This window comes from Dermacentor variabilis, chromosome 4 (genome assembly GCF_050947875.1).
Source record: "Dermacentor variabilis isolate Ectoservices chromosome 4, ASM5094787v1, whole genome shotgun sequence".
Lineage (NCBI taxonomy): Eukaryota > Metazoa > Arthropoda > Arachnida > Ixodida > Ixodidae > Dermacentor > Dermacentor variabilis.
In genome coordinates this window covers 164,709,663-164,723,171 of record NC_134571.1, presented here as the reverse complement: position 1 = coordinate 164,723,171, position 13,509 = coordinate 164,709,663, and the positions used below count along the sequence as shown (strand labels likewise).

General features: G+C 48.4%; 1 protein-coding gene across 1 annotated transcript in view; it reads right to left on the bottom strand.

The window, feature by feature from the left end:
- The window catches only part of LOC142578042 (uncharacterized), a 172,915-nt gene that overhangs the window by 144,592 nt on the left and 14,814 nt on the right, over window positions 1–13,509 (bottom strand). The window contains exon 2 of the mRNA XM_075687461.1: window positions 709–822. Within this exon, the coding sequence (XP_075543576.1) occupies window positions 709–822 (114 nt within the window). The remainder of the gene's footprint in view (window positions 1–708; window positions 823–13,509) is intronic.

Sequence of the window (13,509 nt, the reverse complement as noted above, 5' to 3'; positions counted from 1 at the left end):
TAAAAATAAGACACTTATAAGCACGCCCGCCCCCCCCCCCCCGCCATCGCCTTGACGTGAATATTTTTACAATGAGCTTTATTTCCTGCCACGTTCTAATGAAATAAGAACTGACCACGTATCTTGATAAAAGATGATTGTTGAGATATGCGACCAGGTATCTTTATTTGTGCTTTTTAACTGATGCTCTGCCTTTTATATTGCTTCAATTATTTGTACTTGCATAAGCCGGTTCATCAGCAAAAAACCTCGATTGTAAGATCAATGCTCATGGCGTCCGTTTTACGCTTTTGCGCTTCTTGTGTTTCGATCTCTCCCGCACAGCTGGCTTGCCCTCGGTTTCCGGAAATGAATCCTAATTCGAACCCCATGCTCGCCTTCGTCAAAAGAATGGAAATGCGATTAACGCTTTCGGCACATTCACGCTCCAGGCCTCAGTTAGATCATGTCAAACGGGGGCTTAAAGTTAAAGCGCATGTCAGAATAGGGGGGAGAATATGTCGAACTGTCTAGCTAGTCGATTCGCAGTCAGCGCTCGCGAAAGATTCGTGTCACAAGCCTTTCCACATGATCGTTCGGTCTGCCTTTTCAATCATTTATTTTTTAAAATTTTTGTTTGTTTAGATCCATTACGTTATGCATATTTGTGATAACTCTAAGTGGCCCTAGAGAGGGCGCTGTGGCACAAGTGTTCATTAAGGTACAAACCTTGGTTAGGGGCTTTTTTGTAGACTGTCGAACCCGAGCCGCCGCCCGCTCGCCTTTGTTTTTCAGATTCATCGTCACCACCGCCATCGGCACCTTCATCGGAAAGGTCTGTGTCTGTGGCGAGACAAATAGAAGTGGGAAAACATTTAGTACGACTGATATAGATTGCTGTTGATGCTCGCGTCCTCTGAGGCATTGTCGACTGCGAGAACATGCGATGCTCGTTTGGCCCATTACACTAGTGCGACTGAAGCAGTGACGAAAACAAGATTAGTACTGAACACTGGAATATAAAAGGCGCAGTCGGAAAAAAAAAAACATGGCGAACTGCTTTTTTTTTACTGTTCGAGGTCCTTGCTGTTTACATATTTATTTTTATTCACTTCTTTTGGGCAATCATTATGTATACATTTAACTAGGATTTAGCAAAATTATTGCGTGGCTTCCTACGATCTCTCTACCAGATAGTTACACAAAACTTGACGTTATGGCCAGCACACTAGGAATTCTCTGGAGAGAGCCACTCTGAGAGCGGAGTGTAGCAACACCCGGTTTCCTTGCCATCAATGTGGCAAACACCACAGCGAATCCGCTTTCTTAATTTTAGATAGGCTACTCAGGCACAAGAAAGGAAATCAACCGAAAGTGGCAGAACAAAAGTTGAAAGCTCCATAGAGCGAGTTCACCTATTTAATAATTCTTCGCATAATAATACTTCTACTCAGACAACAGCCGCACTTATTTTCAGTGGAGAAGTTCATTCGTTGGCACAGTTTATTTTCTACGATCATAAAAAAAGCAGTGGCTTTTCGTTTGACAATGTTCCAGAGCACTGCTGAACGCTTGGAATTGTGCTAAGCCGAACAAGACTACCTAAGTTCCGTTCGCGCAACTAAGACATTTATTTATGACTGTACTTTAGCTGACTTACTGTGTAATAACACTAAGAAATTTTGCAGCATTGTTAAGGGCGATGAAATTTATTTGATATCGCTGAATGATGATTCAGGCAAACAGATACAGCCAGCTGATTCTCCTCTCATATTTAATAGAACTTTCACCCGTAATTTTGGCTCTCATGATCCAGACGAGCTTCATATTTTTTCTCACAGACTCTGCCCCCTGTGTCTCCTGTTACGATAGAATATGCTGGTATAGTAATGGTAACGAAAACTCTGAAACGTTCACCCTCTTGTGGCGTAGATAACACCAACTCCAGATTTCTAAATCAAACAAAGATGTGCTCAGTTCTTTTCCTTACTGAGATTTTTCGCCAATCACTTGATAATGGTTCCTTACCGTCGGACTGGGAGATTAAAAAGGTGGTTCCTATTAATAAATCTGGTAGCAGGCACTGTCCTTTTAACTATCGCTTAATATCATCATCATCATCATCATCATCATCATCATCATCATCATCAGCCAGGTTACGCCCACTGCAGGGCAAAGGCCTCTCCCATACTTCTCCAACAACCCCGGTAATATTGTTACGTAGGAAGACGCCGATGAAAAGCTATTTACAAGTATATTTACAAGGCAATACGCCGCAGTTGACCAAGAGGCAACAGCCCGCGCTAGCTTCCAATCGTCGTCTTCGTCTTCTTCCTACTCGGCTCCTCGTCATTGGGAATACTACCCCATAGCACTACCCCCGGCGGCAAAAGCGCCGTCCCGGAGCGACTAAAGGCCGGACTCTGAAGCAGTGTAGTAGCTCTTGAGCCTACTGACGTGCACGACATCACTAGACACCAGAGTAGATGACGAGGTTGAGCTCACAGGAGCAATTTCATAAGTCACAGGCGTCACCTGGCGCAGCACGCGGTAGGGCCCTGTGTATCGCGAAATGAGCTTTTCGGCAAGTCCGACGTGACGACAGGGCGACCACAGGAGCACGAGTGCACCAGGCGAAAACTGTACGTCACGGTGGCGGACGTTGTACTGACGCTGCTGCGTGGTTTGCGAGTCCGTCAGTCGAGCACGGGCAAGCTGGCGTGCATGATCGGCGAGGGCGATGGCGTCGCGCGCATACTCGGTTGTTGAGGTCGCAGCAGGAGGAAGTACCGTGTCAAGGGGCAAGGTCGGTTCGCGACCGTAGAGTAGATAAAATGGAGAAAATCTGGCGGTGTCGTGCCGGGAAGAATTGTAAGCAAAGGTGACGTAAGGAAGGGCAACGTCCCAGTCGTGGTGGTCCTTCGAAACGTACTTGGAGAGCATGTCGGTAAGAGTACGGTTTAACTGCTCTGTCAGGCCATTGGTTTGAGGATGGTATGAGGTAGTCAGCTTGTGTTGAATAGAGCAGGAACGCACAATGTCGGCGATAACTTTTGAGAGGAAGTTACGACCACAGTCAGTAAGCAGCTGTCGCGGGGCGCCATGCACTAAGATAATGTCACGCAAGAGAAAGTCCGCGACGTCAGTGGCGCAACTGGTAGGTAGAGCCCGCGTGATAGCGTATCGGGTGGCGTAATCAGTTGCGACGGCTACCCATTTGTTCCCAGAGGAAGACGTGGGAAAGGGACCGAGGAAGTCTAATCCAACACGAAAAAACGGTTCCACAGGGACGGTGATCGGCTGGAGATGACCGGAAGGTAGCACCTGAGGCGTTTTCCGACGCTGGCAGGGATCACAGGCAGCAACATAGCGTCGGACGGAGCGAGCGAGACCAGGCCAATAGAAGCGGCGGCGGACGCGGTCGTACGTGCGGGTTACCCCAAGATGTCCTGCAGTGGGTGCGTCATGCATCTCAAAGAGCACAGTCTGTCGTAGATGTTTTGGCACGACAAGAAGAAGATCAGGGCCATCAGGGAGGAAGCTCCTTCGGTACAGAATGCCGCCCTGGAGGACATATCGGCGAACGGATGCGTCGGTAGGTGTAGAGCGCAGACGCTCGATGAGTACTCGCAGCGATAGGTCTCGGTACTGCTCATCGGCGATGTTAGCGACGGCAGACACAGAGAAAATGCCGTCGGCGGTACTACTGTCGGCGTCGTCAGGCTCGTCTACCGGGTAGCGAGACAGGCAATCAGCGTCCTTGTGTAGTCGGCCAGATTTGTAGGTGACAGAGAACGAATATTCTTGGAGGCGTAAGGCCCAGCGACCAAGTCTTCCTGAAGGGTCTTTCAATGAGCATAACCAACAAAGCGCGTGATGGTCTGTGATAACGGAAAAGGGTCGGCCATATAAGTATGGGCGGAACTTCGCAACCGCCCAAACTAGGGCCAGACACTCACGCTCAGTGATGGAATAGTTGCGCACCGCGGGCGAGAGGAGCCTGCTGGCGTAAGCGATAACACGGTCGTGGCCACGCTGGCGTTGTGCCAGTACTGCGCCAAATCCGTGACCGCTGGCATCAGTACGGACTTCGGTAGGCGCAGAAGGATCGAAATGGGCCAGAACGGGAGGCGTTGTGAGAAGATCGATGAGAAGCGAGAATGCAGAGGCCTCGTTATCGCCCCACTGGAAAGGGGCGTCTTTCTTCAAAAGCTCGGTTAGTGGTCGTGCTATGGCCGCGAAATTTTTGCCGAAACGGCGGAAGTACGAGCAAAGGCCGATGAAGCTGCGCACATCCTTGACACACTTCGGAACAGGGAAGTGCGTAACAGCATGGATCTTGCCTGGGTCCGGTTGCACTTCGTTCGCGTCAACGAGCTGTCCAAGGACGGTAATCTGACGACGGCCGAATTGGCACTTCGATGCGTTGAGTTGCAGACCGGCTCACCGAAAAATGTCCAGGACTGCTGAGAGGCGCTCGAGGTGCGTAGCGAATGTTGGGGAGAATACTATAACGTCGTCCAAGTAGCACAGGCACGTGGACCATTTGAAACCGTGAAGAAGGGAGTCCATCATGCGTTCAAAAGTGGCAGGAGCGTTACATAGGCCGAACGGCATCACCTTGAATTGATAAAGACCGTCGGGTGTTACAAAGGCAGTCTTCTCGCGGTCGAGATCGTCCACGGCAATCTGCCAATAGCCGGAGCGAAGGTCAATAGAGGAGAAATAGCGAGCACCGTGGAGGCAGTCAAGGGCGTCATCAATCCGAGGTAGGGGATACACGTCCTTTTTGGTAACCCTGTTAAGGTGTCGATAATCCACGCAAAGACGCCATGAGCCATCCTTCTTTTTTACCAGCACAACCGGTGACGCCCATCGACTACATGACGGTTCAATAATGTTCTTGGCAAGCATTTTGCGAACTTCGATGTGAATAACTTGACGCTCAGCCGGTGATACTCGATACGGGCGGCGATGAATAGGAGGGGCATCTCCAGTAATAATGCGATGTTTGACAGCTGTTGTTTGGGCCAAAGGACGACCGTTAAAGTCAAAAATATCTTGGTAGTAAATCAGAACGCGGTAGAGCGCACGAGCGTGCTCGGACGGCATGTCGGGTGCAATCATTTTCTGTAAGTGGGCGATGGTACAAGTTGCCGACTGCGATGGTAGAGGAGGATCGGTTGAATTGTCGTCTACTGAAATCGATGCTACAGAGTGATCCTCGAATGAGCAAAGTTGGGCCAGACACATCCCGCGTGGCAGCACTTGTGTCGTCAAGCCAAAATTGACCACTGGCAGGCAGACGCAATTCGCCGTAATAGATAAAACAGTATGAGGTAGTGTGATCCCGTGTGTAAGGAGGACGTCTTGCATAGGAGCCGCGATGTAGTGACCGTCTGGCACTGGTAGGGATGACACGAAGTCAACGTAAGTCAGTGCCGAAGGGGGCAAGCGAACGAAGTCGACGGAACTGAGGCGAGTAAGATGTTGTTCAGCGGGATCCAGAACAGGCAGGTAGAGGTGGAGAGTACTGGCGGAGCAATCGATGAGAGCAGAATGGGCGGAGAGGAAGTCGAGGCCGAGGATGATGTCGTGGGGACAGTGAGCGATGACTGTGAATAGCACGGTAGTGGAGCGATCGGCGAAGGAGACGCGGGCGGCACACATACCAATTACAGAGGCTGTTCCGCCATCGGCGACACGGACAACAGGCGTCGTGGCGGGCGTGATTATTTTCCTCAGCCGGTTACGAAGATCCGCGCTCATTACCGACAAATGCGCCCCAGTGTCTATGAGAGCTGATACAGGAACACCGTCGACTTGCACGTCAAGAAGGTTCAGATCAATGGGCAACGTCAGGAGAGGATTTGGCGGCGTAGGGAGCAATGCAGCGTCACCTCGAGGCGCTGCATCGTCTAGTTTTCCGGCTGGGAGCGGCGTCCGAAGGGAGTCGGCGAATAGGAACGACGGGGCTGGGGAGAGCGAGATTGTCGTCGTTGGGGCGAAGGCGAACGAGAATAAGGGTGGTTCGGCGCAGGAGAATCGGTGACGGCATTATCTGAGCGGGCAGCATAGGGACGAGAAAGGCCACCTGGGGGGCGAGAGTAGGCAGTATATGTAGACTGGTTCAGGGAACTCCAGCGACTGCGACAGTGCCGAGAAATGTGCCCAATTCGATGGCAGTGAAAACAAATTGGCTTGTCGTCTGCAGTGCGCCATTCAGAGGGGTTGCGGAAACGTGGTGGGCAAGAAGGTGCGGGACGGGGTGGAATCGAAGAAGCCGGGTGGGGAGCAGGGCGATGGGCCGAGCAGATGGTGTGAATACCCATGTTGGCGAACTCCTGGCGGACAACTGCCTGGATCAGGGAAACAGTGACTGCAGGTGCATGGGAGGGGCTGGAGTCGAACGCAGCCGGATAGGCGGCCCCGATCTCATGCCGGACAATCCTGGTAACATCGCCAGTGTTGTTGGGACAAGGAGCGTCGGCACAGGAAGATGTCGCTGGGGTGTTGGGCAGACGGGCAAACTGTTGGTCGATACGTCGGCTTTTAGCGAATTCCAGGCGGCGGCACTCTTTTATAACGGCATCCACCGTCGCGACGTTGTGAAATACGAGCAAGTTGAAGGCGTCATCGGCAATGCCTTTGAGGATGTGGGAGACCTTGTCGGACTCAAGTCATGTGTGCGTCAACTTTGCGGTATAGAGCCAAGACGTCCTGAATGTACGTGCGTAGGGCTCCGTTGACGTCTGCACACGACCGGAAAGCGCCTTCTGCGCGGCAAGTTGGTGACCGTAGGGGTTGCCGAACAAGTCTCGAAGCTTTTGCTTAAGCGAATCCCACCTGGTCAGCTCATCTTTGTGCGTCCGACACCAAACTCGAGGTGTGCCACCGAGGTAAAAGACGACGTTGGCGAGCATGATAGTAGGGTCCCACCGGTTATTGCGGCTGACGTGTTCGTACAGGCTGATCCAGTCCTCGACGTCTTCCCCATCTTTTGCCGAGAATACGCCAGGATCACGGGGAGCGGAGAGGGTGATGTAGGTCGTCGAAGTGGCAGCAGGTGTCGGAGCCGGCGGAGTCGGGTTGTCGTCGCCGGGAGCCATGAAGGTAGGCTCGACGTACCGTCCACTGCGAAGCTCCGTGACGAGGTACAGGGAACGTCCACCTCCACCAAATATGTTACGTAGGAAGACGACGATGAAAAGCTATTTACAAGTATATTTACAAGGCAATACGCCGCAGTTGACCAAGAGGCAACAGCCCGCGCTAGCTTCCAATCGTCGTCTTCGTCTCCTTCCTACTCGGCTCTTCGTCATTGGGAATACTACCCCGTAGCAATATCATAATATAATATCCGCTTAATATCATATTGGATTAAAGAGCATTCCTTGTAAAATTATGGAGCATATAATGGATTACAACGTCTTAAACTTTTTAGACTCAAATAACTTCTTCCCGGCTGCTCAAGACGGTTTCCGCCGACACTGCTCATGAGACACAGAACTATTACTTTTCCCACATCGCTTGCACACCATACTGGACAGAAGTTCCCAAGCTGACTGCAAAATGTCATCTCATCCTCTCTCTATCATCTCATGCACCATCCGCCTTTACGCAGATGATTGCATTATCTACCGGCTTATAAATACTAAAGACGATCAAGCTGCCGTCCAGAACTATCTGAAGGTTATTTAAAATTGGTGCACATTGTGGGGGATGATGGAACTAAATTCTAAGAAGTGCAATTTTATGCAAGTTTCTCGGAGGCGCTCTAATTTAACTTATCCTTATTCTTTATTATCTGAGGACCTATTGCAGGTAGAATATTATTGTTACCTTGGCAGCACAATCAATAGCAAATTAAGTTTTGTTGATCATATTACAAAAATCAACGCCGACGCTTCACGTACACCTGGTTTTATCAGAAGCTCACTTTCCACTTCCCTCGCTAACATACGAAAACTAACATATGAAACTTTTGTCCGCAGTAGGCTTGAACATGCATCCGCGATCTGGAGTCCTGATCAGTCCTACCTAATGAACATGTTTGAATCCGTCCAGAACCGTGCAGCACGCTTCATATCGTTGACATACGACTTTCATTCCAGCGTAACCTCCATTAGATCATCACTTGGCGTAACTTCCTTACCTCTCAGACGAAAAGTTGCGCGCCTGTGTTTATTGCATAAGTTATATTTCAATTTCCCCTATCTGCGTGGTTCCCTTATATCTCCTCCCACTCGTACATCGCGACGCCTATTCAATTCAAGTAGCGTCTAACGACTTCATGGCTCAACTAATGATTTTAACAAGTCCTTCTTCCCGACCGCTATTGAAGAATGGAACCTGCTGCCCGATTCACAAACTAATGAGCACGATGCGACAAGGCTTAAGGCGATGTTTTAAATCATCTGGGTTGACATGTTCTTTTTGCTCCGATTTGTGTTGATATGAAATGTTATCCTTTTTCCTGTACTGAGATTTTTTTGTTTTCTTTCCCTATAACCATCGTGTACTCGCCCTGCTGCCCTAACCATTCATCGACGTGTGTGGCGCTTGTGGCATAAGGGCAATATTGACAAGCACCGTTTTAAATATCTCGTTCTTTGCTTCTTTTTATGTCGCTGTGCTACACTGTTATAGTTTTATGACCGTTGTTTTTAATATCTACCTTGTATGCGCTTCCCCTTTGTGTAATATACCGACAGGGGCCTTTAACGGACAATAAATGATGATGATGATGATGATGATGATATATTTAGACTCCGCGAAAGCGTTGGATAAAGTATGCCACACACTCTTTATGATCAAACCTTCAGCATTGAACTTAGATAATAATTTACTAACATGGCTAGAATACTTTCTTACCAGTCGACTTCAGTATGTTACGGTTTAACGATAACGATTCTTCGCCATCATAAGTTCCATCTGGCGTGCCTCATGTCTCCGTTTTAGTCCCATTTATTTTCTTAATTTGCATTAATGACCGATCAACTTGCGTTCCTTCTAATATTCACCTTTACGCCGGTGATTGTTCTACATATCGCGAAATTAGCAGTGAGCAAGATGAACACATATTACATTGTCACTTTGATTCCATAATTGGCTTGTCCGATAACTGTATATTGGAAATAACCATTATAAATGCAAATTAATGCGTGTTTAACACTAATAAATGCAACATATTGCGTGTTTCCAACAAAAACCAACGCCTCCTAATTTATAAACTTAAAAGTAGTACGCTCGAACAAGTTTCATGCTATCGTTATCTCGCAATCAATACAAAGTCTCAACGTGGAAAACTCATGTTACTGCAATCATTACTAACGCAAATCGAATGTTAGGACACTTACGTCGAAATTTCAGTAAGTCTCCAACAGAACTATAATTGCTTCTTTATAGAGCACTTGTGCTCCCCAAATTAGGATATGCCGCTGCTCATTGGGATCCTGACCATGGTAACCTTATAATGTACATGAATTGATTCAAAATAACGCCACACGTTTCGTACTTGCCAATTATTTTCCTAAATCCAGCGTAACAGCAATGAACCCAGTTTGGCGTTGTCTGAGTTACCACTACGCAGAACACTTTTCGGTTATGTTTATTTCAGAATATCCACCGTATTCATCATCTACACGCTGAGCTTATCCCTCCACCTATGCGCCTTTTATCGCGGGTTGATACTTTTGTAAAGTAGAGCGTGCATCACCTCGCACAAACAGATTCCTACAATCTTTCATAGCAAACACCTCACGTGACTGGCACGACCTTCCTGCCAAGCTTCTTTTACATGACGGATTATGCGTTGTTCAGCCAATCATTACTTGCATTTTTCGTTCATTCTAACTGTGCCATATAGAGTGTCATTTTCTTTGTATTACGCTGTTTGATTCATCTTTTGTTATTTCTTGTATTCAGCCTTAACAGTTTTTGTGTTACCATTTCTTTTGTATGACTTGGTATAACTTACCGTTTCTTTGTAACCATTCTCCTCTACAATGCATTTGCGTGTGAGGGTATTTTGAATAAATAAATAAGAGGGGAGCAATACGTATGGAAGTACGAGGCAAAATATATCCTCCCCTCACTCATTTGAGGTATGCATAATACCACTTTTGAAACACCATTTGTTTTCAGCGCGTGCTGTATTTTTTCTGTGTTTGACAATGACGCAATGCAGAATGCCTGAGGCTCCCGTACACTGCAGTCGATTCACTTTGAGACCCACCCGCCTGTATAATACTAACAGCCAACTATATGTCTTGAATGAACAATCAACTGAAACTGAAACTACAAGATATGGCAAAATAAATATGCTTTTTGCTCGTGTTGATTCGAAGTTCCAGAATAACTTAGAGCTCTAGCTGTGCCGTTCAAGGTAAAAATTGGATGTTTCGGTTTTGTGTTCTCATCAATTCCATTGATTTGCAATATTCAAGTGTCACTTTGTTGTTGTTCTACCGCTTTAATTATGTACTTTTAAAATATTGTTACGGGGATGTTGCGAGTATATAAAAACTATATTTACAATATATGTAGAGGATGAGTCAGAATAGCTAAGATGACTGACCACCAACAACGCGCAGCAGCCAGCGTCTCCAAACTTCTTCTTCCTCTCTCTTCTCTCATGCTTCCGTAACAGGACCGCCGGGTGGCGAAGCGCCGTCTCGGCGCATGGCAGGCCAAACATTCAGAGCGAAGTATGGCTTCATGCGCGAAATGTGCACGACGTCGACAGGCGTCTGACTTGAAGATGCATCAAAGTGTAGCAGCGAAATCTCGTAATTGACGTCATCAACTTGGTGTGAACATGGCGCGAACTTAACATCGCGATGGCAGCGGTAGTAACGCTCGTTTTGTATATGCTGTGTGGCTGATAAACAAGATTGGACGACTTGACGGGCTATGCGAACGCGATCGACGATTTCACGAGCGTACTCAGTTGCAACACGTGGGACAGAGTGGATGATTGTGTCAAACGGCAGTGCGGGGTCGCGACCATACAAGATATAAAAGGGTAAATATCATGCGGTGTCATGTCGGGATGAGTTATACGTGAACTTCACGTAAGCTAGCGTGGCGTCCCAGTCGCGGTGATCGTTGGAGACGTACATTGAACGCATCTCTGTGATTGTTCGGTTGAAGCGGCGATAATCGACGCAAAAACGCCAGGTACCATCTTTGTTTTCCACAAGGACGACAGGCGAAGCCCAAGGGCTGGCTGATGGCTTGATGGCCCTTTTGCGGAGCACATTGTTCATTTCTTATTGGATGACTCGACGTTCAGCATGCGATACACGATAGGGACGTCGACGAATAGAATTCGTATCTGCAGTGTTTATACGGTGGTGTACAACAGATGTTTGGCGTAATGGCCTGTCAGCGAAATCAAAGATGTCACTGTACGATTCAAGCAGGAGTCGTATGTTCGTGACCTGTGCATAGGTGAGGTCAGGTGCAATCATTCCCCTTAAGGAACCAGAGCTGTCAGTTGCAATTGCTGCTAATAAGCCACTCTCGGGATTCAGACTCTCAATGTCAAAGTCGCAACCACTAGAAACGCTGGCCAAGAACATGCTGGCCGGAAGCACTTGAGGGCACAGGCTGAAATTAAGAAGCAGTAGAACGACGTCGCTATTGGTAACCGTGACCAACGTATGCGGAACAGCAACGTTCCGGTCCAAAAGTACGTCGATGATGGGGTGAAGCACATATTCACCGTCAGGAACCTGTGACTGGGCGGTCAAAGTGACGTAAGTAACTGCCTCGGGTCCGACACGTACGCAGGATTATTTTTCGGGGGGGGGGGGGGGGGGGCCCAACCCAAGGTAACTTTTCTATCCAAATGAGGGGGAGGGTACTTTACTAGCACAAACGTGAATAATTCCCACCACTTGCCATAAGGACGCGTAAAGCCACAAAAGAGAATAGAAATCACATGTATCTCATAGGTATGCCTGTGACACACATGTGATATATAGATACATACATACAGATAGATACATACATACAGATACACCTCTTCTTTACTTGAACAAAGAACCACACCAAATGGACTCACTCATGAAACATGCGCAGGAAGAACCTTGCCTAGAACAAGTTAACAAGCAAAAGTGCAAAATAAAGATATCAAGTATCGTTTTTTGAATTAGCTCTGGAAGATATACAGAGAAATGTATATTTGAGGAACAATCACAGTTCTTTCGGATCCCTCGTTCACGGCTCTACCAAGTAGCAAATCCGACTCGAGTTGTCCTTCGGGAAGTTGCGTAACCATGCGTGGTCACCAGTCCCGTACAACTGCGTAGAACGCAGGACGCTGCGGTTCCAGACGTACTGCGCCCACCGCGAAAAGTAAGGACCCTTGCGGCGTGCCGTCTCAAATTCTGGCGATTCCTCGTCGCCGACCACGACGCATGCGCGCCTGCCTGCGAGGAAATCTCTAACGTAATTATACATTTCTAATGTTCTAATTGTTTTTAAGATCGCTTCGTGCTTAACGTTGTCAAAGGCCATTTTAATATCTAAGCCTAGAATCGCCTTAGTGGAGCTGGTAGTGTCGTCAACGATCTGGTGTTTAGGCTGCGGCAATACGTCCTGTGCGGAGAGGTTGCGGCGGAATCCTAGCATGGTCTGCGGGAACACGTCATGATCTTCGAGAAAGTCAGTCACGCGGGTGAGAACTGCGTGTTCCATGACTTTGCCGATGCAAGACGTAAGCGAAATCGGTCTTAGATTATCGAGCCTAACTTGCTTGCCAGGTTTAGGAATCATGATAACGCGGGCCCGTTTCCACGCTTCGGGAAGGCAACCCCCTCGCCAGCACTCATTGACCTAGGCCGCGAGTCGGGAGATTGACTCGTCGTCTAGGTTGCGGAGAGTCTTGTTGGTAACCCGGTCCGGGCCGGGCGCCAATCGAGGGTTTAGTTCGAACAGGACTATCAGAATTTCCGATTCGCTAAATTCCGCATCCAGTTTCTCGTTTGCGACGCCGTCGTACTCGGCGTGCTGGATGCTTCCGGCCTTCTTAAAGTAACGGTCACGTACTGCGTCGAGGAAGTTATCGCCTTTATAATCTCTTACTAGTCTACAAGACTTGTGGCCTTGAGCGGCCCTAGTCTCCTCCGGATCTAATTGGTGCCTAAAAAGGCGCCAACCGCTCGCCCCGGTCATCTGCCTCTCGAGGCCGTTGCACGTGTCTTCCCATTGTGCCCTGCATACCTGGAGTGCGTGTTCTTCGATGCCTCTGTCTGACTGTGCTATGCGCTTGCGCAACGCCTTATTATGTCTTTGGCATTTCCATCTCTTTACGAGGGCTCGCTTTGCTTCCCACATGTGTAGGAGCCTGCTGTCAATTATTTCGAGGTTCGCCTCCTGCGGAACGTCCCTCGTTGCTGCGCCTACGTCCCTTCTGAGCGTATCGGTCCACTCGTCTATGTCCGTAATCGGCTCGTCGCCTCGCCGCGCTTCTCGTTTCTTGTGGAACGTGTCCCACTTCACGAGTTTGAGCTTACGACCTTT